At 40.7% G+C, this 26,434-nt stretch overlaps 1 protein-coding gene, 1 non-coding gene and 1 pseudogene across 2 annotated transcripts in view; all 3 read right to left on the reverse strand.

Annotated features, from left to right (window-relative positions):
* The window catches only part of LOC110053512 (uncharacterized), a 103,069-nt gene that overhangs the window by 49,156 nt on the left and 27,479 nt on the right, over positions 1 to 26,434 (reverse strand). Inside the window, exons 28-51 of the mRNA XM_089270923.1 lie at positions 26,246 to 26,434; positions 24,598 to 25,110; positions 23,835 to 23,972; positions 23,052 to 23,552; positions 21,914 to 22,090; positions 20,757 to 21,236; positions 18,266 to 18,499; positions 17,353 to 17,409; positions 15,575 to 16,078; positions 14,502 to 14,669; positions 13,066 to 13,221; positions 12,544 to 12,634; positions 10,383 to 10,612; positions 9,127 to 9,600; positions 8,655 to 8,702; positions 7,662 to 8,144; positions 6,912 to 6,953; positions 5,880 to 5,978; positions 5,006 to 5,518; positions 4,491 to 4,580; positions 3,993 to 4,019; positions 2,400 to 2,876; positions 1,295 to 1,324; positions 461 to 937 (exon numbers count right to left, since the gene is read on the reverse strand). The exon at positions 26,246 to 26,434 is cut by the window's right edge and continues 318 nt beyond it. Coding sequence (XP_089127049.1) covers positions 461 to 937; positions 1,295 to 1,324; positions 2,400 to 2,876; positions 3,993 to 4,019; positions 4,491 to 4,580; positions 5,006 to 5,518; positions 5,880 to 5,978; positions 6,912 to 6,953; positions 7,662 to 8,144; positions 8,655 to 8,702; positions 9,127 to 9,600; positions 10,383 to 10,612; positions 12,544 to 12,634; positions 13,066 to 13,221; positions 14,502 to 14,669; positions 15,575 to 16,078; positions 17,353 to 17,409; positions 18,266 to 18,499; positions 20,757 to 21,236; positions 21,914 to 22,090; positions 23,052 to 23,552; positions 23,835 to 23,972; positions 24,598 to 25,110; positions 26,246 to 26,434 — 6,198 coding nt within the window. The remainder of the gene's footprint in view (positions 1 to 460; positions 938 to 1,294; positions 1,325 to 2,399; positions 2,877 to 3,992; positions 4,020 to 4,490; positions 4,581 to 5,005; positions 5,519 to 5,879; positions 5,979 to 6,911; positions 6,954 to 7,661; positions 8,145 to 8,654; positions 8,703 to 9,126; positions 9,601 to 10,382; positions 10,613 to 12,543; positions 12,635 to 13,065; positions 13,222 to 14,501; positions 14,670 to 15,574; positions 16,079 to 17,352; positions 17,410 to 18,265; positions 18,500 to 20,756; positions 21,237 to 21,913; positions 22,091 to 23,051; positions 23,553 to 23,834; positions 23,973 to 24,597; positions 25,111 to 26,245) is intronic.
* LOC149118688 (uncharacterized) lies at positions 10,864 to 12,268 on the reverse strand (annotated as a pseudogene).
* Trnas-aga (transfer RNA serine (anticodon AGA)) lies at positions 15,161 to 15,235 on the reverse strand. The gene has a single exon. It is a non-coding gene; the product is annotated as a tRNA-Ser (tRNA).

The raw sequence follows: 26,434 nt of genomic DNA on the forward strand, positions 1-26,434 counted from the left end.
CTATTGATACTATCATTCAAAATGTCAAATGCAGCCTGTTCGTCTCCCAGGAAAATAACCCGGAAATAAAATTTTCTCTCACGGTCAAAAATTTATAGAGTTTGCTTTTGCTTCTATCCTAATCTGTTTTGAAATATTTATTTGTAGAGATACTCATCGTCCTATATTATGAGTCGGACAAGTACGTTATATTTTTAATTGAGGTGTTAGTGCGGCTTTGAGCTTTTGGGGCAAACATATGTTAAAATATAATTTAATAAAAAAAACATGCACCAACAACAACAGAGGTATGCAAAAACAAAATAAAATTACTTATGAATACCGCTGAATTCGAAATTATTAACTAGAAGCGCGCAAAGCGATGTGCAGCGTTTCTATTATTTTCTTAGTTTTGTCAAATTACCCTTCCCTACATCGAGTCCAACAACAACGAAAAATAATCATATTTGAATCAACTCACGTCTGAAACGGATCCTCCTCGCTTTACCATAACGGCCTTTCCTGAATATTCGCACACGACGTCTGCCAACAAGCTTCACTCTAACTCGTCTACGTCGGACGCGTATGCTGCAACGAACCCGGCGCCTGACGCGCATCCATCGCTTCCTTCGCCTTAGGTACCATACCTTTCTGCGCCGTCTGATTCGTATTCTTTTTCCTCCCACTTTGCAAATCAATCTGACACGTTTTACTTTCTTCCACTTTCGTCTTCTTTTCAGATACCACTTTCGACCGAATCTTCGAAGTCCGCACCATTTTCTTCTGATACGGACTCGCCATCGCCTCCCAAAGCGTTTTATTTTCCTGTATTTTCGCTTGATTAAAATCCTTAACCTTCGCCTGAACCTACGGATAGGTTTCCTCTTTAGGCCGAAGAAGTATTTCCTTCTTATTTTCACACGGCGTCGTCTACCACGATATCGGATATACCTCGTACCTAGATAGACCAAGGATCATTTGAAACGATTAGTTTCTGGAGAAACTGTTGTTACCGTTCATAACCAGGTGAAACACATACTTAAGATTTATAAGAGTAAATAACTGTTCGTATAAATTTGAAATTCCGGGAACAAGCTAAGATCTTGTGTTTATACTTCAATCCCAAGAAATCTAAGAAAATTTCATTGTAGAATTGAGCATGGATTTGTTATTGTTGGAAAGTGCACAATCTTATCGTTAGCCAATATTTCTAGTTCTAACTAAGAAGAAGAGAAGAAGCACCTTCCTAAAACGTTATGGGATGAAGAAATGTTACGATATTTGAATGAAATAGTCAGTCACTCGCTATACTTACGTCGCCTACGTCGTCTTCGATACCTTCGACCTGAACAGAAAAGACAGAGAAAAGAGAACATAAAGGCAAAGTTCTTTCAAACTTGCCCTTCCGAACTGAACCCCCACTTCTAGAATGTATACAGTTACACAAAATGATAAAACGTATTTATTTAGTATCATGCACAGTGAAACCCCACGTTACAACAAGCACGTTAATACGAGCTCGTCGATAATACTGCTACTGTTTTCCTGTCTCTTTCACAATGATACTCTACATTAAATTACTCGAGGAAAACAGTTAGTTTTGTTTTCCCAGCCGAATCTGGATGTTTACCGGGACGAAATCGAGAGAAACTTTGAGATTCAAGGTAAAACAAAACTAATTTCCTCTGGATCAGTAACGAAGTGTCCTGTTATTAAGCTAGAGGTTAGCGTAAAGTAGTAAAGGAAGAAGAATAACCTCCAAGTCAGAGTAACCCTTGTTAAAAAGGTTAAATGTTGAATGTCTATGGTGGTCGACGCGCTTAGCTATTTCAAATAGGCATGAAAGGCTTAAAAATCCCAACTGGCGGGAGGCAGACCAGTTAGCTATTTACAAGTATGACCGAGTAGTTGAACTAGGGTCTACCGAGAAACAACTCCAACTAAGTGGTCAGAGCGGGACTTGAACCTGCGACCTCCGGATTTCAAGTCCGGCGCCCTAACCGCTCGGCCACGCGGGAGAGCTAGCGACAGTTGCTTACTCTCCCGCCGGGCAACCTCTCAATAAGACGCGCGTTTGATTCAACCAAACTTCAGCTATAATTTATAGCAAATTAATTTCTTTACTCGAGTCCCGGCTTTTCAACAAGACCATCAGATTAATTGCCATCAATCTTCCAAAGCCTCAATTTTTAGGTACATTTAATACGACCGTTCGAAATTCCTCATCAGGTAATTAACAAAAGCAAATACTGTTGTGTTTATCGCCCTGAGAACAGCAGTCGATGGAAAGTTGGTGTCAAGACATCAATTAAAGGGATTTTTACAGGTGTCATAATTTGTACACCGTTTTTACCCCGTTAATACGACCACATGTTTATGCCCTTTGTTTTTCGTCAGTCTGTTAAATTAACTCCACTCACGTCTGAAACGGATCCTCCTTGCTTTACCATAACGGCCTTTCCTGAATATTCGCACACGACGTCTGCCAACAAGCTTCACTCTAACTCGTCTACGTCGGACGCGTATGCTGCAACGAACCCGGCGCCTGACGCGCATCCATCGCTTCTTTCGCCTTAGGTACCATACCTTTCTGCGCCGTCTGATTCGTATTCTTTTTCCTCTCAGTTTGCAAATCAATCTGACACGTTTTACTTTCCTCCACTTTCGTCTTCTTTTCAGATACCACTTTGGACCGAATCTTCGAAGTCCGCACCATTTTCTTCTGATACGGACTCGCCATCGCCTCCCAAAGCGTTTTATTTTCCTGTATTTTCGCTTGATTAAAATCCTTAACCTTCGCCTGAACCTACGGATAGGTTTCCTCTTTAGGCCGAAGAAGTATTTCCTTCTTATTTTCACAAGGCGTCGTCTACCACGGTATCGGATATATCTCCTACCTGGATTAACCAAGAAAGCACTTTTTAATAACAGTCATTCAAAATATTTAAATATATAAGAAAACAGCAACAATAAGAAGGTAGCAACATTCGCCGGATATGTTGTCTTATTTTAGTAAGTGAAAGGTAAGTTTCTAAATAAACAGATGTGCTGTGTCATCAGGCAGGTAAAACGCTGAATTAACAAAGCCTAAGTCAAATTCAACGGCAATCGGAATCTGATCACGAGGTCTTGTGTTTAAGGAAATTCAAAGAAAATATTATTTCAATTAACTTATATCCAAATGAGGATAGGACAACTGTTGGTAAGAGAACACTTACAGTACAGTAAAATCCCGTGTGTAAGAACCTGCATGCTTTGAAGTCTGGCAAAATATAGGTCCTTGTATTTTGCGGTAGTTATTGGAAATTTAGGATAAGTAGTTCTTAATTAGGTTCTTAATTAATTTATATGAAGGAGATATAGTTACGCATTGATTACCAGAATAATGCTATACATGAACAATTACTCGATTCTGATTGGCTGAGAGCAGTGCAGTTCAAGTGTAACACCAGTGCAAAAAGTGTAACACTAGTGCAAAGCGTGTAACACCAGTGCAAATTACACATCGTAATTCTGGATTATGATTGCCTGGAACACAATAGGAAATTTTCTAAGCCAATGATATCACGTAAAATGATGACGAGAATTTTGCGCGGAAACTTTGAGTTTGAGTTGAGTTTTTCAAAAAGCTGAAATTGCACTCGCCGAAGCGGATCGCGCAATTTCAGCTTTTTGAAAAATTCACTCGTGCAAATTAATTCTAAATTGAATTCGAAACCGTATGATTACCTATACAAATACATTAACTTGGGTTTGGTCCTTGAATATACAGTATTTATTCGTAACTGTATCATGGTTCCTCCGTGGCTTAAAATGTTCATGATAATTTATTTGTAACCCACATTCAAGAACCTGCTTGATCTTCCATGGCTAAACAGGTTCTTATATTTTTTGCGTATTAAAATGGCAAATTTCTGCCAGCAGGTTCTTAAACCGCTAGATTCTTACACGCGGGTTTTTACAACTTTCATCGATTGTAATTGTTGTTTGTGTTAACGACATGATCTACTTACGTTTTCCTCGTCTGCCACGCCTTCGACCTGAGATCAAATAAAGACAAGATTGTATAAGTCGAAAAACAAAATACTCAAACGAAACAAGATGTCCTTAGGAAACGAAGAAACCAAAAGAAAAAAAAAACACGAGTATTTCCTGTCATTTTAACGCCATTTATCCCATCAATTGGGCAAATTAGACAATCCTGACGACCCTTTCATTTGCTCGACTTTAATTCGGTGGCCCACAGATGCTGGGTGACGAGTTTCTGTACGAAACTACGAGCTCCTGTCAAGTAAAAAAGACCATATTCGTATTCTCGGTATTGGACTGGAACTAGCTTGCAATTGAGGCTCATGCGGGGGAATATCATTAAAACGAGGTTGATGTCATTTTGCATTTGAAAAGACTGCCCGCATTAGCCTCAGTTGCAAGCTAGTTCCAGTCCAATACCGAGAATACGAATATGGTCTATTGTCTGACACCGGCAAGGACGCAAATCATTGTGTACTTACGCCATCTTCGTCTTCGTCTTCTCCTTCGTCTCCTTCTTCGTCGTCTTCGTCGTCGACGCCGCCTTCGGCGTCTTCTTCTTCGCCTTCGACCTACAAAACATTAACGTAAATGAGGTTAAAGTTGTGAGTATGGAGCCCTACAAGGTTCGGTGAGTTACGGTGTGACAGAAAGGTCATATCTTTTACATATCACAATTAGATGCGTACGAAAAACACGGAAAAACAGCCAAAAATAAGACTTCAGGGTTGTCATAATGTAAAGCGGAAATATGAAGTTAATAAATCGAAAAATAAGCTGGTAATGCTATTTTGTAATGATGACTTCGCAATGACCGACAACTGACAACTCACTGACAACTCGTGAAAAATCAGTTAGTGAAAATGACGAGCAAGCTACAAAAGGGATATGTTATATTCAATCTTTACTGAGACATCTCAAATCATGACCGTGCTACTAACTTCTTTACTACAGATTACAATTCCGCTCTCTGCGAAATCGGTTATTTTCTCCTCACCTCGCAGGCGACGTTTTCTTCCATATCGCACACGCTTACTTCTCAGCCATTTTTGTCGGAATCTAATCCGGTACCGTCTTCCATTTCTCTTTACTAAAAGTTTGCGTCCTCCATAACGCATGAAATAGACACGTCGACGTCTGACAGGGATCAATCTTTTACGGAACCGCAAATATATCCTCTTACCGCGGCGTATCACGCTTGTCCATTTTCGGCGGAATCGTACCTTGTACTTGGAAGTTCTTGTGAAGACAGGCCACCTTCGGCCGCGATAGATAACGCGGAACTTCCAGCCGTATCGTCTAATGCGAAGCCATGACCGACCGTATTTCAAGTACAAAATGCCACGCCTTCGTTTTAATGGTCTCCATCCTCTGTTAAAGTACACTCGAGATCGTCCCCCACGTCTTCGGACACGGTAGCGACGTCTTCCGTATTTCACAGTCCATTGTCTTCTCCATGCTCTCACGCGTCGGAGTTTACCGCGGAACCGGATTCTACGAACACGCCATCCTAGGAAGTGACGACAGCAATTTTGAACTGATGGGATTAGAGTTTTCCGAACGAGCAAGTGTTACTGTCCAGCTTAGAGAATAAAATAAAACTTAGGTATTGCCGTTTCCCATAACTACAAGGAACCTAGTTTGGCAAAAAGTACTTTAATTGCGTACACGGTCGCAAAATCTGAGGAAAAAACTAAACGAACTGAGTCGTGAGAATAGATGATCATTAGTTCACCAGCTGCTTCGTACCCAGGCATTCCTCATAAGGGAAAACTGCAAAATACATGACTAAAAGAAGACGAGAAGGTTCGAGTTAGAGTCCTAAGTATTAACCGCTCCATGTGACTATCTAGAATACATGGTATGCATACTTTTTCGGTATCGTCTTCTTCGACGCCTTCTCCGTCTACGCCTTATTCGACGGCGTCTGCGTCGCCGTCTTCGTCTCCTGCTTTTTGTTATTCTCCTTCCTATAACCAAAGAGCTGTCAATAAATGCGGAAAATTCCAAACACAGTTACTTTACCCCTTCTTAATCGGTACATATGTCTCCAAGGAAGCTGACATATCCCAGCTTTCATCTCTCCCTCTCTCTTGTTCTAAGAATGTCAACAACCCGTCAGGTTCCGCGAGATGAGTTTCTTACAAGATAACCTTCTAACTCCATAGTGGAAACCTTCGTTAGATTATTCTTATTTCTCTCCCTCTCTCTAGTTCTAAGAAGATCAACACCCTGTCAGGTTCCGCGAGATGAGGTTCTTGCAAGATAACCTACTAACTCCATAGTACAAACCCACGTTAGATTACTCTTATTTCTCTTCGTTTATCTTGTTCTAAGAAGACCGACACTCCGTCAGGTTCCGCGAGATGAGGTTCTTACAACATAACCTACTAACTCCATAGTACAAATCTACGTTAGATTACTCTTATTTCTCTTCGTTTATCTTGTTCTAAGAAGACCAACACTCCGTCACAAGATAACCTTCTAACTCCATAGTGGAAACCTTCGTTAGATTATTCTTATTTCTCTCCCTCTCTCTTGTTCTAAGAAGATCAACACCCTGTCAGGTTCCGCGAGATGAGGTTCTTGCAAGATAACCTACTAACTCCATAGTACAAACCCACGTTAGATTACTCTTATTTCTCTTCGTTTATCTTGTTCTAAGAAGACCGACACTCCGTCAGGTTCCGCGAGATGAGGTTCTTACAACATAACCTACTAACTCCATAGTACAAATCTACGTTCGATTACTCTTATTTTTCTCCCTCTCTCTTGTTCTAAAAAGATCAACACCCTGTCAGGTTCCGCGAGACGAGGTTCTTACAAGGTAGTTAACCTAATAACTCCATAGTACAAACCTACGTAAGATTACGCGTATTTCAAAGGATATAAGTTCTACTTACCTCGACGCCTTCTATAACGTCGACGTCGCCTTCTTAGTCGAACTACGAAAAAAACAACAATACCTCAGGACTTTACAAGCTAGCAAATACAAATACTTACGAAGGAAGGAGGTGGGTGAAAAGGCCGGACGCGTAGCGCAGTATCGAAGACACTGATTACTCTCAAATAAGAGGTTATAAAATTGTTACTGCGTTTCGAATTTCTAACAAGCAACGACGAAATACTACTGCCCCAAGGTCTTCCAGCATTGTCTCGAACCCATTTAGTTTGCTATAGGCCAGTCTTTCTCGACAGAGCTGTGATCTCATAGCTATTTTAGGAAACATTGTTGTTCAGCGATCTCTCACGATTAAACAGTAGGCGAAAAAAAGGGAATTTAGGTGTACTGATGCAAGCTTTTCGCATAATTCTAACCTTGAGAAAATAATACTGGAACAATTGAGCAGTTTTGGTCTGGGCAAGGAGCTATGTAATTTCTGTAACGGCTTAATTTGCGCAGACAACCAACGGACAAAGAAATTTAATCACTTTATATTTAGAGAGGATATAACAAATGTCCATTTTAACACAGAAACTAGCCATCCTTACTAAAAACGGAAAGCAAAAATTGAAGCATACAATGATGCTATAGCAGCCTATAAGAGCCTCAGCCTAAAGAAAAAATACTTCAATTATTTAAAAAAAGAGCGAAACTTTGAGGATTAATCAATCATTTTAAAAAAGAGCGGAACTTTGAGGATCAATCGTACCTTTGATCGGTCTGGAGATTGGTCTCCATCTTCTTCCGTACCTCAGTCTCCATTTTCCCCTCCTTCTCTTTAACCAGCGTCGCTTTCCTTTGTAGCGGACATAACGCCGGATCCTGCATCCCAATGGCCTCCATTTCCTCCTGACGAACACCCGCCATTTCCCACGACGACGCACGATTCTTACACGGCGACGATTGAACACAACCTTCAGTGTAAACCGTGGAATGGTAATAAACCGTCTTGATATACGGACTTTCCAGTAACGGCCGATTCTACGTATCGGACGCCAAGCACCTCCGTAGAAGATGTATCGTCGTCTTCTTCTGAATTTTATTCTGACCCATCTGCGTCTGAAGTACAGAAGTAATCTTCGCCGCAGCTTGGGTATTCTGTACGAACGCTTTCCTATTTTAAACGACCATCTGCGAAGACGTCTTAACCGAAGTTTACGTCTTCTGAAGTAAACGAGCCGGCGTCGTCGACCTGCCGCAAAAGAGATCAATGTTATTCTTAAAAACAGACCGCAAGATAGAATTGAAGGGGCTTCAGGTTTCACTGATCGGTTGTATTCAATGAATGGATACTCTACCTAACAGTTCTTTTAGCCTGTAGGCTCCGACTTTGTTGATAATAATTACTTTCTATCTATCGTATTAATCAACTTCTTATGTAATTACTATCTTCCATGCAAATATTTTTCTTCCTAGCCAATAAAGATTATTGTGATTGTGATTGTTATTCATACATTGTCCCAGCGTTAGACTGAAAACGTTTCAGGCAAGAACAGCTCAACACACATTACACTGGCCCTTCCCTAGTGAGGTCTTTTCGCATATGTTCTCGTCTCCCTCATCACAACAGCGAATATTCACTGGGACACAAAATGCAAAAACTAAGCTTTGCAAACAACAGAGCCGGAGATTATTATGGGACTGGGCATAACACCTTTTTCCAAGTCAAACGTTTTTTAAGTGCTCACAGATAAATACTTACGCCGTGGGAACTTTCTTCTTCTTCTCCTTCCTTTTCGTCGGTAACGACCTGAAACAATAACGAAAAAAAATATCAACGGCATATCAGGCGAGTTTAGTCGAGCCATGCTTCGTATTTTCGCGAGACGTGGTCGAGCCAAACTATCCGTGGATAGACCAAACGGGCCTGATATGTGAAGCGTACCGAAAAAGGTACGATTAGTTGTTTACCGAACCCAAATTCCGCCAAGTGACCATGATATCGTGGCCTATGAGGTCAGTGTATTGATATCGCAGGATGTCAGGATAGTAGACACGGCTTCTGATTGGCTGTTTCCGGAATTGGGTATGGTTAAAACAAATATCTCAGCAAGAAAAACGGCAAGCAGATCACCGCTCTCTTTGGTTTCTACAAGTCAAAAGGTAAACGCGATATGCTATAAAGTTCTCTTAATATAATAAAGAGCTTATCATTATATTTTCAAGATACTTACGAAGTTTGATTTTCCTCCATCTATTTCCTAAACGAGCTTTCCATTTCCCACGTCTTCTCTTCAGCCAAACTCTCTTCCTTTTGTAAGTTACAAAACGTCGTATGCCACACATCATAGGCCTCCATCTTTTCTTAGTGAACAAACGCCATCTTCTGCGGACTCGCTTGATTTTCTTATAACGGCGACCGATACGAATCCTGAGCCTTAAGCGTCCAAGGCGTCTCCAACGCTTCCCGTATCGGTATCTCCAAGAACGTCCTCGACGTCTTAAACGACACCAACGTCTTCTTACACGGAGCTTCCACGTTTTACGTTTTCTTTTCACCCTTACATACTTCCTCTTGAAGCGTGCATATAAACGCCTTCTCATTCGGCGAATCCTGAAGACTTTTCCTTTGACTGTGGTCGTCCATATTCGGTATCTTCTGACGCGCCTTCTACGTCCACCGAGTTTGACGTATCGGCGCCGTCGACCTGCAGTGAGATTTTTTCAGAAAAAGAAAAGGTTTATAATCAAGAGGCCCGCCTTAAAATATACTGACGAAAGGAATTTGTTTCAGGAATGTAAATAATAATACCGTTCGTTCTGTAACCGTGCAAAGGGATCTATACGCCAAAAAGTACACAAATCTGGCTAAGAAACCTTCACTCAAAACTATTAAAAGAATAGTTTTAAACTGTGCGTTCCGCAATTTTAGGTAATTTTTCGGGTCAAATGCTCTATTTTTTCAAACGACATCTTCGACGACATCTGGCGTTTTTATGCCTTTCGGTTCGAGTCTACTTGAACTGGGTCATCCCGAAGAAAGCTAACCAATCAACATGTATACTGAGAACAGTGGACGGGTAGCTTTTTTTCGTGAAGGCAAATAACGGTCTCTTTGACTTGAAAACATAAAGTACTATTGATTCCTACTTTTGTGTGATATACACTCTACAGATTCAGTCCTAGACGGCGACCTCTCGTAATTATTAATTTCACTCGAGAAATTTAGCTTGAAAACTCGTTTTGCGACAACTAAACCGAAACATTTCAAAATAGAAAAACCGTAGCCACGACAAAACATATTAAAAAGTTATAAAAACGTTCACTGGCTCTATAAAGTTAAGACTTCCGAACTTTCGGTCGTCAGACTGCAGCCTGCCCTTCGATGGAAAAAAATAGAAAAAGTAACAACTACCAACATGTTCAGAAATATGTCGGACCATAAAAGGTGGTTAACAAAAATGTTAAACCAAACTTGTAATTCCCTCACCTCTACCAAGTGGGATGCGAGCTGATGCGTAACTTGGACCTCGTCTCTGTGGGCGACTCATGTATCTGATCCAATATGGTCTTCTACGACCAACATACCCGATCGCGGCAAGACTGCTTCTGAAGCTCAGTCTTATTCTTCGTGGATCGATGTGCAGCCTTTTGAGCACATATTTGTAGTATCTACCAAACCGATACGCCTCGTCTTGGATTGCAAGTACAACAATACACCTACAATTGCCAGAAAATGTTAGCATAAAGAAAAATGAAACTGAGACTATTGCATTACATCAAATGAGGTCGGATTTTCATAAATTGTATCGGATAAGGGTGATATTCTAGCTAGTTGTAGCTGTGTCTACAACAGGAACTTGAAACACTTAACAATCCCATGATGACGTATTTCCTAAGATTTTGTACAAACAAAAACAACAGCACAATTTATTTACCCCATTAGTAAGTAGTTTATAAATACAATTATTTCAACTGGTTTTTTGAAAAATTAAAAGATTATCAGCTCCCTGAGTAGAAATTGAACGTGTAATCTGTGATGAAATGGGGCTACGAGAAGACGTGAAGGCTGCCATGCGGTACTGAAACCGCGAAGGAAAGCTTGGTGGAAATCCTGAAAATCCAGCTTGCTGAAAACCAGGATTGAATTTCATTGCCTTATGAATTTAGCCTTGATGTTGGATGTGATGAATAAGAACCAGTGGTGCTCGTTGGCGTTGGACGTCTTGGCCTGCAAGCGGTTGATTTGAGGCTTCATTTGCACTGGTTTGGTTGGAGGCGTCGTTTGGAGTGTTTTCGTTTTGCACTTCTTATATCCACTGATAATGTGAGGCAGCTCTTTCCTTTGATTATCGTCTATTTCATCGTAGTCGTCTAACGAAGATTCGTGCATGGACTGTTATTTCACAGATGACATTGTGCGGTTGACCAGAATTCTCCACTTGTGACACCAATGTTTTCCTCATGCTGTGGTTCGAGAACTTCTTATTTGTCTTGAGACAGGAGGCCATAGATTTCGTGGTATTGCTGATGGTGTTTTGTCCCATGCGAACTTTGGTGTATTAGACATCTGTTGACTGAGGACGATTTATGACGCTCAGATAGAGAGGCCCTGTGTCCTTCATTCCCTGGGATCGCTTGCACAATCAAAGCTTGAAGAGCCACACTGGATCGGTTTTTCCGCCGTCGGTGGTATACATAACTTGTGGCGTAGTTCTTCGCCTGATAGACAGATCGCCGCTTCTTGTTTTGGTTGGACCTTCGCGGAACTCTACGACTTCAGTGCAATCTTCTTGTTGTCCTATCACAAGGTCCTCCACGTACACGTCGTGGTGTTCCTGGCTACCTCTAAGCCAAGTTGTTCAGTCAAGTTTTTAAAGTTCACATTGGTCAGTACCCTTCCATTGAAATACCCTAGCTGACCTTTCTCCGACAGAGCCGATTCCTCTTCTGGTGTTAATGGCTGTGCATAGTTTGGTCCCTTACCCTTTCCTCGCTGGCGCAGAGAAAGTCCCTTCGCATTGAGGATTTCTTGTGAGTTATGGACCCCTCTCGATCGCACGATACTCACTGGATAGCTTTGGTCCTTTAGCTGACGTTCAATTGTTCTTTGCATGATTTTCTGCGATTGAGGCTCGTAATCATGTCCGTCCCTTTCTTCTACTTCGGCGTAGAACTTTGCCAGGACCGTGTTTCTTCAAAATCTATACCGAAAGTTGGAAACGACTACCGGAAAAGTTGATTTTCAACCTGGAGGGGCTGGTCATCATCATTTAGAAACCGTAAGTAATTAAATTTATCCATTTTTCAAACTTAGCAAAGTCTTGGCCACAAAAGTTGCGAAATTTGCCCAATAATGGCTTTTTTGTCTTTCATTTTCCTACAATGTGATTGGTTAGTTTTAAAAAGCCTTAAAATCTGATTGGTTGTTTTGTTTTAGCGTTCCACTCTCAATGGCCAGAAACAAGATGCGATTTAGAGTACAAAATAGCGCGATTCGGGAATAAATCGCCCTGCTGAGAACGAATCAAATTTCAAGGATAACCAGTGATTTTAAAATGGATATAATAAAAGATGTAATCAAACTGGGACTGTGAAAATAAATTTTATCATCAGAAATCAACAGCTAAAAGTGGTGAAAACAAACTTACCCTCGTCTGATGCGGTAAATAAATCTCTTGAACCTCTTTGCCTGATAACGGCTGCCATGTGTGTCAAAAGACCTCCTTTGTACAACACGCCCTATTGCGGTAAAAACATCAGCAATAAGATTTAAAGAAAAACACGACAGGACAGTCTATATCATCATTGATATAATCTAGACCATTGATAATTAGCTTGCGAATTCAAGAGGCTAGAATCGAAAACCACAGCATAAGGGTGACACCACACATCTAAGTACAAAGATACAAATAGTTTTTGAGGTCATGCTACTCTTGGTACATTGAGGGCTCACCAGTGCTGCGGTCGATAACACAAACGTCAAAACCACGCTTGGGCAGAGAATCTCTTTCGAAGCGTACCAAAAAGGTAGGAATAGCTTTATTAACTATAAGTCCTTACCCGTCCGGCGGTTGATAACGATAGAATTAAAACCACGCCTACGCAGAGAATAATCTCTTCTGAAGCGTACTAGAAACGTAGGAATAGCTTTAACAACTATAAGTCCTTACCTGTCCTGCGCTTGATAACGATAACGTTAAAACCACGCCTGTGTAGAGAATAATCTCTTCCGTTGACTCTGATGTAGGCCCGCGAGCGTCCATACAAAGTACGTCCGCGCTTCTTATCAACAAAACCTTGACTTTCCACTCTCACTCTTACATATCCTGTACATAATAACAAAAAGAAGCACGTTTATGCGGAAGTCGAAACTCGAAGATATTCTGATCTCTCAACTTTCCAAATGTATTTTAAGAGAAACTTGGTATAAAGAGGAAACTTACTTAAATATGACAGTGGCTTCCCTCGAAATATCTGATTACTAACTTATTCCCGACAGCCGAGTATTTGGTGAAAAAAAATGTTGTAAAAAAATGTTAGCAATTTTAACAGTCTTAGACGGCGACTTATCATAATTATAAATGTCACTCTGTCACTTTTTTCATTTTTATCCATCGAAGGCTGTAGTCTGACAGCCGAAAGCTCGAAAGTTTTAACTTTATTTAGCCAATGAATTTTAATGTAAACCGAAACCGTTGAAAAGAGTACAAAATTTAGGATCGAAACTAACCAATCAACAAATGGCAAAGTTTCCTGAGAGGTCTGCGAAAGTACACGCTTTCGTGTTTTTTTTTTCTTTCTTTTGTTCTGTTATAGAGCGATTGTTTTTATTCTTTAATGCTACAGCGATCTTTAAAGAAAGATCGCTATCCTTGTACTCAAGTAACGTTCTGATTGGTTTTCTCTTTACCAAGCGGCCCGTTTGAGTAGTTGCACTGCAATACCCGATGCTAAGCTGCCTATAGACAGGGTCAAAATGATATTGTTTTGATTTGAAGTTTTGAAGAAGAGCATAACGTCTGCGCAGTTTCGCGGTCATCATAGGTAGCAAAACCAATAGAAACAATTCTTTTTTTTTTATGCTATTGAATGTCATTATTTGAATTTTTCAAAACAATGCGTCCATGTTTAAATAACTATCGTTCCTCTACACTTGAGAATTAATTTTTTGCTATGGGGATATTGGAAAAATGTAATTGACACCATTTTCCAATCAGTGTCTCTGATTACACTTACAGTACTAAATAGGACGATTTGTAATACTGAAAGATTCCATATTTAGGGAAACATCTTTATCGTTGTTTTGCTTTATGAGTATCTTACCCACTCAAAGTAGGAGTTTTAGAAATCAGTTTGTGCCTCATGAAAACTCTACTTTTTGCTTACGAAATCATAAGTTCCAATCGTTCAAAGCTCTTATTCGCCTTACTAATCGCGATACATATCTTTTAATGTCAGTTGTAAGAATTTGTTCTAACATGGAGACAATATCTCGTTATTCCTGTCATCAATCGGCATAACATTTACTGATATTGCAAGGAGAATATGGATGTTTCTCATTCAAGATATTTGGAGGTGTTTGGGGATCATGGTCGTAAGTACATACCTCTTCGCCGTCGCATTCCCCATCGCCTTCGACGTCTTCCTCGCCAGCGTCGTCTTCCACCTCTTCTACGTCGTCGTCGTCGTCGTCGTCTTCGTCGTCTTCTTCTGCGTCGTCGTCTCCTTGCTCGTCTTCTTCTCCTTCTTCGTATTCGTCTTCGACGCCTTCTCGCTGCAAAATAAATGCCCAGGTCTGTTACGACCTTTTTAGAAGTCGTAACAGCGATTATGCTCACAACTTTCAGGGTAAATGAAATCATATTAAACCTGAGAATTGGAACTAAGTTAGAATTGTCCCACACTCAACTGGCTGAGGGATCTACATTGTAGCTCAACGCACTAGTCGAAGAAAAAGTATGAATCCGGCATCATGAGCGCGAAAACGCATCCAAGCAAAATCACACTTTAATTTGGTTTCACTGGATCCTAACTGATTTGAAGACAATTATTTGGTAATTGATTGGCTTAGGGGACAGTGTCTCTTCCTAATTTCCATATTATTGCCAATCACCACAACATATACAAATAAATCGGATATAAAGATTCTGCCAAGCCAATGAAAATTGCCATTCTGTTGAAATTTCACATTTTTCAATTTATTATTAGGAATATTAAATGTAGAAATGACAGAAAATTGTAGAAAACTCGGCAATAAAATCCGAGTTCCATCCAGATGGGATTCGAACCCACGACCCTCCGTGATCTAGCCGGACGCTCTAACCACTGAGCTACTGGAGACTCTATGGTGAGCAAGGGTGAAATGTGGGTCTTTGACTGGAACCGCATCGCGCAGTCACACAGCCAAAGAATGACAGGTATTTACCAAGGGTCTTTTTTTTCTTTTTAGTTGATATTTTTTTGCCTTCATTATTCTTTCATTTCGAAGATAATGAAGTAACTTTATAGCAAGCTGCCAGCCAAACTTATTAAATTACGATTTCTGTAAGCCTGTTTCACGGATATTTTTAGACGATTGTAAGGCTACGCAAACGCTAAACCATACAAACAGAGGACGGTTGCTTTTGGAACTCAACCAACTCAGCCCTTCAAGTGATGTTATTTTAACTGTTCACTTACACATTCGACGCGGTCTTCTCGTTTTTATTTTCCTTCTGCGAGTCCAGTGGCCATGGTATCTTACCCGGACCGTCCTTCGCCTTCTCCTTACTCGCAGGAAACGACCGTGATATCTTATGCGATATTTTCGGCGACGAATAACCGGCTTCCACTTGCGCCCTAGCATCATGTACAGCCGTCTCTTCATCATCATCATACGCGCCCAGACTCGTCTGAACTTAATCATCAACAGGTTCGCCTTGACTCGCAGACGTTGCAACCGTCGTCGATATTTTAAATACCAGCGACCTCTACGCTTCACAATAGGTTTCCATTTGCTTCCAAACCGGATGAACCAACTTCCGCGTTGTTTTTTAGCTCGACGCCATCGTTTCATGTAGTATATTTTCACATGTCGCCCGTTTCTGTTTAGTTTGTATCTCTTTCTGTGAATCGTCAGGTACCATGTTCTCCCTCCTTTTCTCAAGCGTCGGTAACGTCCTTTGAAATAGACTCTTTTGCTAGCTGATTGAGTGAAAGACAAGTGATATCAAGTAAGACAACGATACTGCCGCTAGTACCGTCAGCTGCTAAATCCTCTACTGCTTTATCGCAATTTCGGAAATTAAATAATCAGTCTGACTTAGCAGGCTCCCAGTACAATTGCTGCAGTATTTTAGCAGCGTTAAGGGGCGTATGCACAAAATATCAACATAATATTTATTATACCTAGATAAATTAGACGTAGTAGATATCATTATAACATATTCTCACTTTTGATGTATTATTTTTAAGCCTTTTGTATTTTTTAAATTTGTTTGTGTTGACTAATTTTATCATGAGCGTTTGGCTCGAATGAATAGGCAACTACCCCGTGTCACGACTTTAAATAAATTATTACTATTACTACTGGGTGAGTCTATTAATTCCCATGTACATATCTTAGTCAAACATTGGCTAAACCTCGAATGCTCTTGTTACAAGAGTTTATATTATTTAGCATTAACTGCTCTGGAATCTTAAAATAATGGGTTGAGAAGATAAATCATTTTAATTGTGACAATTAACACAATTGCGTCAAAAAATAATTGGGCCATTAGTATTGTTTGAAAAAGCCTTTGCTTCACTTAATGATTGACTTTCGGTTTAAAGGTACTTTATCCTGCCCCTGTTCATAATGTATAGCTCACAATAAATACTATTGTTTGCTCTGTTTGCTGAGAAGGGCTTTGACAAGGAATCAACAAACTCTCTAATTCTTCGGGTTGACTTTAGCTATGTGGCTGGCCACATCGCCGCTTTAATAATCATTTCAATCCAGTGTCAATTATAAACGAATGAAGGAAGCCCTACTCAACAAAGTTGAGGGTAAAAATCCTCATCTCATAGACAAAGGTATATGTGGCTAGGATAAGGGTGGGGGGGGGGGGGGGGGGATGGGGAAAACAAAGTAGGAGACGATCCCTCTATGCGGTCAAGTCCAAAACCACATGGCATGGATACACCGCCTAGAGGGTTCCCAGAATGTTCCAATATGTTGCAAACCCTATCCCCCACCCACCCCTAGCCAACATAGCTGGTTAAGTTTAAACATTAACAGAGGGCAGCATAATTTTCATTAATGTTCATTGTCTGGACAATAAATAATTTAACCAACACTCTAAATTCAAGTGATTGGTTCAGTTCTTCGTCATGGCAAAAGATCATCGGCTCCTCAAATATCATGAACTGGTTGTTTAAATTTGATAACAAAAGAAAATAAGGAAATTATCACCACAGGGAATTACAAAAACACTTACGTCTTCGTCGACGAAGTATTCTCCTTCGTCTTCTTCTTCGTCGCCTCACTCGACGAGCTGAAGAGGTTTATTTTTGACAAAAACATATATATGAGAAAGTGAAATATTAAAATGACGGGAGCAATGAATGCCAGGGTTTCCATCTCAGTAACATTGTCATTATGAGATATCAAGTAAATTAAAGAACTCATAATACCAAAACTAGACATTATTGAGTTTGCCGAAAAAATACAACAAAAAGCGACCCCCAGTATGAAAGCTTATAATTTTAAAAAAGGAAAACTTCTTTGAATAAACCTGTGGTTCTGTTTTAAAGAAAAATAAAAAGTATTGTTAGTCGACGTTTCGATGCATCAAACTCAACTCAACAACTTTGACTTCAGCATTAACGACCTCAATCTTGAGAATGATGCTTGATGCATCGAAACCTCGATTGTCATTGCTTTTAAACTTTCTTGTCAAATGCTTTAACAAGCAACTCATCATTCATTGTGTTTTTAGACATGGAAATGCGAGGACCCGCTCACAACCAGCACTACTCTTTTTCGGCTTTTAACGTTACGGCCGTATTTGGTTAGGTCAGGGTTTAAAATATTTCTTTTGAAATGAAGTATTTGTATCTGTTTTTGCATATAACCTTTTTACAAAACAGATGTTTCGGTTGCAAAACTATTGTTAGGCATACTAGTGTCTTGATGGTCCAGTTGGATACCTTCATCTTTTTCAAAAGAAGGGGGATAAACCTTCAATATATTAGAAAACGAACTCTTAAAGCAGAATACCTCTGTAAAAGCGAATGCTGTAATTGTTTTCAGTATTATTTCATGTCTAGCTAAACGCTGTCGCTTTCTCTTGAATTACGTGACATTTTTAGGCTTTTTTACAGTACGTAACATTTAAATAAAATACGTACGTCTCCGTCTTCGTCTTCTTCTACGTCGCCGTCGTCCTCTTCTTCTTAATCCGTACCTTCTTCCTCTTCTCCCCCTTCTTCCTCTTCTTCTTAATCCATACTTTCTTCCTCTTCTCCTTCTCCTTCTTCCTCTTCTTCTTAATCCATACCTTCTTCTTCTCCTTCTTCTCCTTCTTCGTCTTCGTCTTCGCCTTCTCACTCGCCGCCTCTTCCTTCTCGTTCTTCTCCTCCTTGCTGTGATAAAAATGACACCAAATTGACATTTCATAACATAAGCCGAGCAAATTTTTGGGAACTTACACCTGGTGAGAACACTGAGGATGCTGGCGGCAATTTATTTTTCAGACGGAATCTTTGTGTAACTTTCGTGATTTCACCAAAAAGAGATAAGGGAAATGTACTTTATGCTTTTTTTTTCAAACAACAAGTAAACGTAGAGGTAACAACAGGCCACTGGCAATCAAAAAAGCGAATTCACAGCTGTAAACCAGATCAGATTGTCCTTTTTTTAGGAAATGACGGCAAGGTTTTGTATGTTGACATCCTTTCAGAAAACACCCTATAAGAAAGCGAATGCTAAATCCTGTACTTCTATTAAACAATTAGATTATGAGCTCCAGATTTACGAGGGTGCAGACTATAGCACTATTCTGAAACTTTCATTACATCTTATATGTGGATATCAGTGTGATAAAGCCGTGACTTAAAAGTCAAATGAACCAAAATTTAGACATCTTATCTTCAGCCATTTTGTAGCGAAATGTTAAAAAAAAAAACATGTAAAAAGGAGCTTATGCGGAAATTTTTTCTTTCTGAAACGTGAAAAGGAGTAAAAAAGTTAAAAGTACGAAGACAGCGGATGGCTTCACGAAAACGTTTCCAAAATGACCGCGCACTTTAATGGAAGGAATGGAACTGAGACTCTGCTTTGTGACGTCACTGTTGTCTTGAACATTGCTGCGTTTCTGCGTCAGTGAGTCTTTCGTAGGGAAGGTTTTGGATCTAAATACAAGCCTTATTTTACTCTAGAAATGGCCGAGGCTTTCGCCCGCTTTCGGCAGGCATTATTCGCTTGTTTTTTGTTGCCGGCTTGCAACGTTTCATAGTGAAGTTAAAAATCGTCGGTACCGCGTCTTTCTTGACTACAAGTTGACGAAGCTTGAAAGAGGGTCCCAACAAACTCCTTACTACAAGATTTTGCTCAAAGCTGTCTTTGGTAAAGTGTTTTACACAAACGTGCGCATGTTTCGAGGGCACGAAGCATTCTCTTTTCATTTTGATAAGCGATTTATTATCTCTTAAGTTTTGGGTTCTGGGGGAACTTGAAAGTGTTAACTTTTGATTTTGAGTGGTTTTCCTCTGAAGTTCACTGTGAACTTTAAACCAAAATAGTTTCAAATTTCCCGCATTTCTTGAGCTCACCAATAGTGACGTCACAAGTTTTATTTCCAACAATTATCCGACGATTTTCCCGAGCACTCTACGATTATGAAGAATAAAAAACAATGATTTTAACATTCCAATATCTCCGCAATGCTTCGTCCAATTCGTTTGAAACTTCAGAATATGTTTATTTCATACTCAATGAACACATTGAACTCAAATGAAAAAAAAATGTCTAAATTTTGGTTCATTTGACCTTTAAAATGATACCTGTGAAGTGATATGATATCATTTCACTGCAGCGAAATGATATCATACCACTTCGCGGTTGAATTGTCCAATCAAATAGACTGTAATAAACTGGTTGGACCAATCAGGTAGCAAGTTATATTTGAGCTGGCGCCTGGCGCCTGGCGCCAAATTTGGCGGGAAGAATTTCTCTGCAGTTTTATCAACGAAATGGCCGCTTCAAGATTTGTGAACGTTTCCTGTGAAGATGTATCTCAGTTTCTCGAAGAGAACGAAAACAACACGGCAAGAAAAACCTCTCAAGATGTAGCGTTCTTCAAGACCTTTTGACCGAATGAGAACGCAAATTTACAGGACCATTGTAAGAGAAAGATACGCTTCAGCTTCCCCTCTTTCTTGTATGTATTCACTGATATTAAAGGCAACTTTCTTGTACTTTAACTTGGTGGCTTGATATTTTTTAAGCATGTAATATGCTTACTCGCTCGAAGACTCGCTCGTTCGCGATATGGTATTACAAACTCGTGAACAAAAACGATACCAGGCTCTTAATATGTATTGTTACATGGCTTAAGTTTGTAACCGATATAACGCGCTCTCCGATTGGCTAGTTCTAGGGCATTATTCCCCCGTAATGCCCACGGGCCGATTACGGGCCTGCAAAACCAAAGCAAAACGCCATATAATAAACAACTTATTAACCTCGAACGTTTGGTATTTACGGGAAAATCTCAAACCTCGCCCTTGCCGTATTAATCTCGCTATTGCTCGGTCAATTCGGCAAGGTCTCGGTTTGAAATTTTGCTGTAAAGACCTCAATCTCGGATAATAAGGAGTTAAAAATCTATATTTATCTTACCTCTTTTGGGTCTACCGTATCGACCTCGATATCGCACTCTGAAACGTCTACCTTTCCTCTTTACCACCAATCGCTTACTGCGGTATCGGATGGTATACCGGGGACGTCGTTTCACGCGCAACCAGCGTCGTTTAAAGTAGATAGAGTATCTTCGTCTAATACACTTAAACGGTCGCCACTTCCCTCGGAAACGGATTCTGAAAGTGCGCGAAGTCCTAGGCAGGCGGATGTAACGTTTGTTTCTGCGTATCGTCCACTGCCGTCCGCGGCGATAGATACGTTGCCATGTTCCAATGTAGACATACCAGATGTTTCGGATACGTTTCAGGGGTCTAAATCTTCCACCATACTTGATCCTCATTCTTCTTCCACCTCGGCGGATTCTGTATCTTATTCCTTTCACTTTAATAACAAATCGACTCCTCCAACGTCTTAAAACACGTACGCGTCCCTTGAAACGGATTCCTCTTCGTCTCCAGCCTAACAAAAACAACCACGAGTAGATGAAATGATGATTGTGCAATGGCAAAACATTCGCGTTCCATATTCTTCAACGAGACCATATTATCATCGACATTACTTTCCAGATCTACACTGTCGCTTGTTGCTTCGTTTTTGTTTCATAATCTGAGAAAAACGACGGTGGGAATAAATTGTCGCATTATATTTCCACGATATAATGCCGGTCGAAACTTTTGTCAATTGGCTTCAAATGAATCTAATTTGAATGGAAAAAGTGATAACAGCCAATCTTGCACAAGCTTATAAGTTTAGGTGTTACTCACACGACTTTGCTCCATGTACAAAACATTTTTAAGGACAGAAGGGAACACGAAAACTCTTTGTGCTCCGTTAATTTAAGGGTCCCTTAACATTCGATTCCAAGAACACCTCTTTACTCCATGTATGATACAAGATCAAGCGGTTTCAAGACCTTTCCTAAAATCCTCATGCATCAATCACAAAAGCTCTATCTGCTCTCCACTTCACACACTGTTTGATTGACGGTTCTCAGTTTCAGACAGGAAGGGCCTCGCCCCTATGTTCATCATCATCATCATCATTAGTCCTTATTGCCCCCAGTGGGGCATGTTAGGTTGTATTTTGATGGAATGGAAAGAACAGTACTTTTCACACACGACCTCTTGTAAAGTTACCTCTTGTGCGCCTGGTTTTTCTCTTTCTTCTTCTTCGCCTTCGTCTTCTGCGTCGCCGTCTTCTACGTGTCCTTCTTCGCCTTCTTCGTCGATTGCGACGTCTTCGACGTCGTCGTCGTCTTCTTCGTCGCCTTCTCCTTTTCATACCCTTATACCAACGCGGTCTTCTTCGAGTGCCTAAAAGCACAAATCGTTTTAGGTAATCAAGTCCATACAACGAGAAGATGAATTACTCACTAACAGGCCAGATAAAAAACTTCTTTTTGTCGCGGTAAACGCATTAAGGCAAGTTGCCTTAATGTATTCCCTGTCCCTACTTTTCCTATGGCAATATATCTTTGTAATGAACGACACTGTATTTATACCTAATGGTATCTTTCTGGCACGCTTCGGTGGCATATTGGGCGAGTTTGGTCGAGCCATGACGAGATCACTCGAGCCTAATATGCCGCCGAAGCGAATCAATAAGGTACGATTAGGTATCTACCGTACCCATGATATCATGGCCATATCAGGTCAGTGACTTGATATCGCAGGTTATCAGGACAGTAGACACGGCTTCTGACTGGCTAACTGCAAATTTGGGTACGGTAAAAAACAAGATCAACCCTCCATCGTTGTTGTTTTCAACGGAAGACGAAAGTATCAGCTCTATGGAAACTGTTGGGCAGAGTCAGCGGACAAGTGAAACAGTTAGCTACTTATCAACTTGAAGTTAATTAAGGTCAATTAATCTCCGGTGAGAGTTTGTGAAACTGACGTCTTCTCCAGCCCTTTAGTTGATTTTATTCCTCTGTCCCACTAGCCTTTGGCTATAAACACTGACCAAGGGTAAATCAAACATTATTTTTTAGCTTATGGCATTATTTCCTAGTCAGGACGAGGAGGACGACTGAGCGAGTTCTTGGCTCTGACGCCCAAAACGTCAGCTCCGTAAACTCGCTATGGCGGCTAAATTTGAAAGCGGAAGCGTCACTGATTGTGTTTCACGATGCGCTTTACTCAAGCGGGCTTGTAGCACTTTCAGGGCAACCAAATGAGAGTTTGGAGGAGGACAAAATCATAGGACATATTACTTTCCAGCAAAGGGCTAGAACATTTTGTTAATGCGTGACTACATGTTTAAACTACCACTCACGTCTTCTACGCCTTCTTTTAACTCTCCTGACTCTCTTCCATCTCTTGTATACTCTGATCCGATATCCTCTTCCCCTTCTTCCTCTTCTCACGCGGTATTTTCGTCGACCCACTCTTATGTAGCGCCTTCTGCGCTTCGTGATTCGTCTCCATTTCCTTCCTATTCGCATGCGCCAACGCCTTCCACGACACCTCACAACTCGTGTGACGCCTTTGAAACGGAATCGGAGTCTCCACCTCAGTGGCACCCATCGTCTTCTCCAACGAATATAGCGCCGTCCGCGGCGACGTACAACTCGAACAGGTTTTCGTCCTATCTTTACATACCATTGTCTACGCCTTCGATAAATGGGTCTATATCGCTTGAACAGTTTGATCCTAAACCTGCGGCGTTTGAATCGGGGGATTGTTATTCGCTTTCTCTTGTATCGGATCGTATATCGTCGGCGAGATATTACACGACGGTAACGGCGGCGGAAGCGTAACTTAACAACTCGTTTTCCTGCAAAATATTTCAATAATATTTAACAATAACGCAAGCATTCAGTTTCCATACCAATTTATCTGCCAATTGGGTTAAGAAAAACTGGTGGTGGACAAGGGTGTCTTGCAATAGCTGGGTTACAGCTATATAGCGATGTCTCTTATCTAGTAGTGCGTTTACAACTCAACCTCATACAGGGAATTCTTAAATCCTTACGAGCTGTACGGTCTGAGTGTATTTTGACATAAGTTTGAAATAAAAATTCATCTTCTTCCTTTCACTAAACCATTTCATACTCACGTCTTCTTCGTTGCTTCCTTTTACGTCTTCTAATAATCCTTCTTCGTCGCCTTCGTCGCCTTCTCCTTCGTCGCCTCCTGCGTCTACGAAGTCGTCTCCTTCTTCTTCGCCGTCTACGGATCCTGGATCGCCGGCCACCTTGATAGACATATTGTAGTCTCAATTAAATGCCCCATAATTAATAAACTCTGGTCTGATCCAGAGACACGATCAGAGCCTGTTGATGCCATGACGTAAGTATCTAAGACTATTGCATATATTATCGTTACTCACGTTGTCTCATTTTCTATTTCGTGAGCTGTTAATAATTCTGGATATTTTGTCACCTGTTGAGCGCTGTCGCATAGGTATGTCCTCTGTTGACAACGTTAAAAGTAAAAATAAAGGTCTGCATACGAGCTAAGTGGCCCACCAGGCCGAAGCTGATCCCGGTTTCCGTAGCATGAAGCGACTAGGAGTATTTCTACTTACCCCTGGATGGGAGCTAGACCATTATAATAATTTACTTCAGAAATATAACCATGTTCACGACGAAAATAGGTATTTAACTCTTAGCTGACTCTACTCCGAGACTGAAATTAAGCAAAGATGAAGAATAATCACTGACATTTGCGTGAATACATCATAAGTATGGTAAAGAAGTTAGTTTGATAAACAGCACCTTTTTGCGAATTTCAGCTGCCCTCCCTTACGCTTCAAGACAATTTTTTTAGTTGTAATTGGCAAAATCCTCAAAAATGTTTCCAGTTTTCTCGTTACTTACGTCTTCGTCCCCGCCGTCTGCGCCTTCTTCGTCGGCTTTTTGCTCTTACTCTCTTCCATTTCTTTCCGACTCTGACTCTGTATACATTTCTTCGTTTCCAGATTGGGTATCTTCGACGTCCTTTTTTTACGAAAAGAACTTTACGTTTTACGATTCGTCTCCACCTACGGCCGTATCGCATGCTCCACTTTCTTCTTCGGCATCTCACAACGCGTCGGACACCCTTGAATCGAATCTTGAAGATCCACCTCAAATAGATCGTCTTTCTATTCCATATAATATAGCGCCTTCTACCTCGTCGCTTCACTCGTATTTTTCGGCGTCCGAAACGTATATACCAGTACCTACCGTAGCGCATTATTGGTCGAGGTCTTTTCAGAACTCTGATTGTGAGTCTGCCACGCCGGAAGCCGCGGATTTGATATTTTCGTCTTCGATAGCGTACTACCCAACGTCGACGAGTCTTTATACGTCGGTATTTACCTCCAAAACGTACTTTACGAACGCGTCTCGCTACCGAAAGAAACAACAGGACTATATTAACATGTGTTTCGATTCGTGATCTGAAATTTTACTGGACTTTAACGCCCCATCCGCACTACGCGGGAGGAATTTGAAAACGGAGCTTTATTTCTTTAGTTAGGCCTACCGTCCACACTAATCCGTCGCGAAAACGGAGCTTTTGAAAAACGCTCTTCAAACTTTTCGTTTTCGCGTGGACGGAAAACAGTTTGAAAACGGAGCTTTGCGAAAACGATGGCGTCACGAAACACAAATCCAAAATGAACGGTGATTGTTGCGCTTTTAAATATCTCCGGCGTAGTGTGGACGGAAAACTAATGATGCGTTTTCAGAGTGAAATCTCCGTTTTCAAATTCCTCCGGCGTATTGTGGACGGCGCTTAAGTGAGTGCGCATGAGCCAAACTTACTCCTGCTGATCTACGTCTTTCGCATTGTGTTTTTATATCTGTTTAACAACGTGAAAAATTCAATTTAATTAAGCTCTCCCAACCAGGATTATTGGTCGAAGTGTTAATAGTGCCCAATATGTTCAAGTCCAGACATATTTGTGTAGTCGCATGTCTCGTGAACCATAAAGAGAACATAGACAGTTATAGAATTAGGATCAAAATAAATTTCATAACTTCTACAATTCTAAAAGCCATGCCATTTCAACCGTACGTGAAGAAAGCATTCAGCTACATAGCACAATAATTTTATTTCGTATCTCGAAGTATTCTCATTTGAAAACCAAAGAATGTAACCTTTCGTCAAGTCGACAAAAAGCTAGTACTGTCTGTGATACAAATGTTTAAGTTATTTCATTTTCTTTAGAATTGTTCTAAACCTCAGCTGTTCCTTTCCCAAAGTATTATTTTAAAGAACGGGAATTTAGAATTCATTTCTCAGTAACGGGTTGACTTCCATCTGTGGAAGAGGGGTTCGCTATAGCTTCATAGCATTCGACACGATTACGCCCCCGCTTGTTTCAAAGTGGCCTGCTGATAGAACGATTTACGATGTGCATAAACGTGAACAACTTTCCTCTTCACGTCTGAGGAAAACAAAGTAGGAAACATGTAGCTCACTTAAAGGGTCAAAATAACTCAAAGCCCCTTTAAAAATGATTTATCACACGCGACTTACGTCTACGCCATCTCCTTCGCCGCCGTCTTCTCAAAACTCTTATATTCCTCCATTTTCTTCCTGATAGTAATTTGTATTTCTTTCCTCGTCTCCGGATCAGGTATTTTCGACGTCCAACCCTTAAAAATCGAGTCCTTCGCTTCCTGATTCGTCTCCATTTACGGCCGTATCGCATTCTCCATCTTCTTC

Source organism: Orbicella faveolata, unplaced genomic scaffold (assembly GCF_042242905.1).
Source record: "Orbicella faveolata isolate gen_17 unplaced genomic scaffold, um_ofav_v1 contig_1, whole genome shotgun sequence".
NCBI lineage: Eukaryota > Metazoa > Cnidaria > Anthozoa > Scleractinia > Merulinidae > Orbicella > Orbicella faveolata.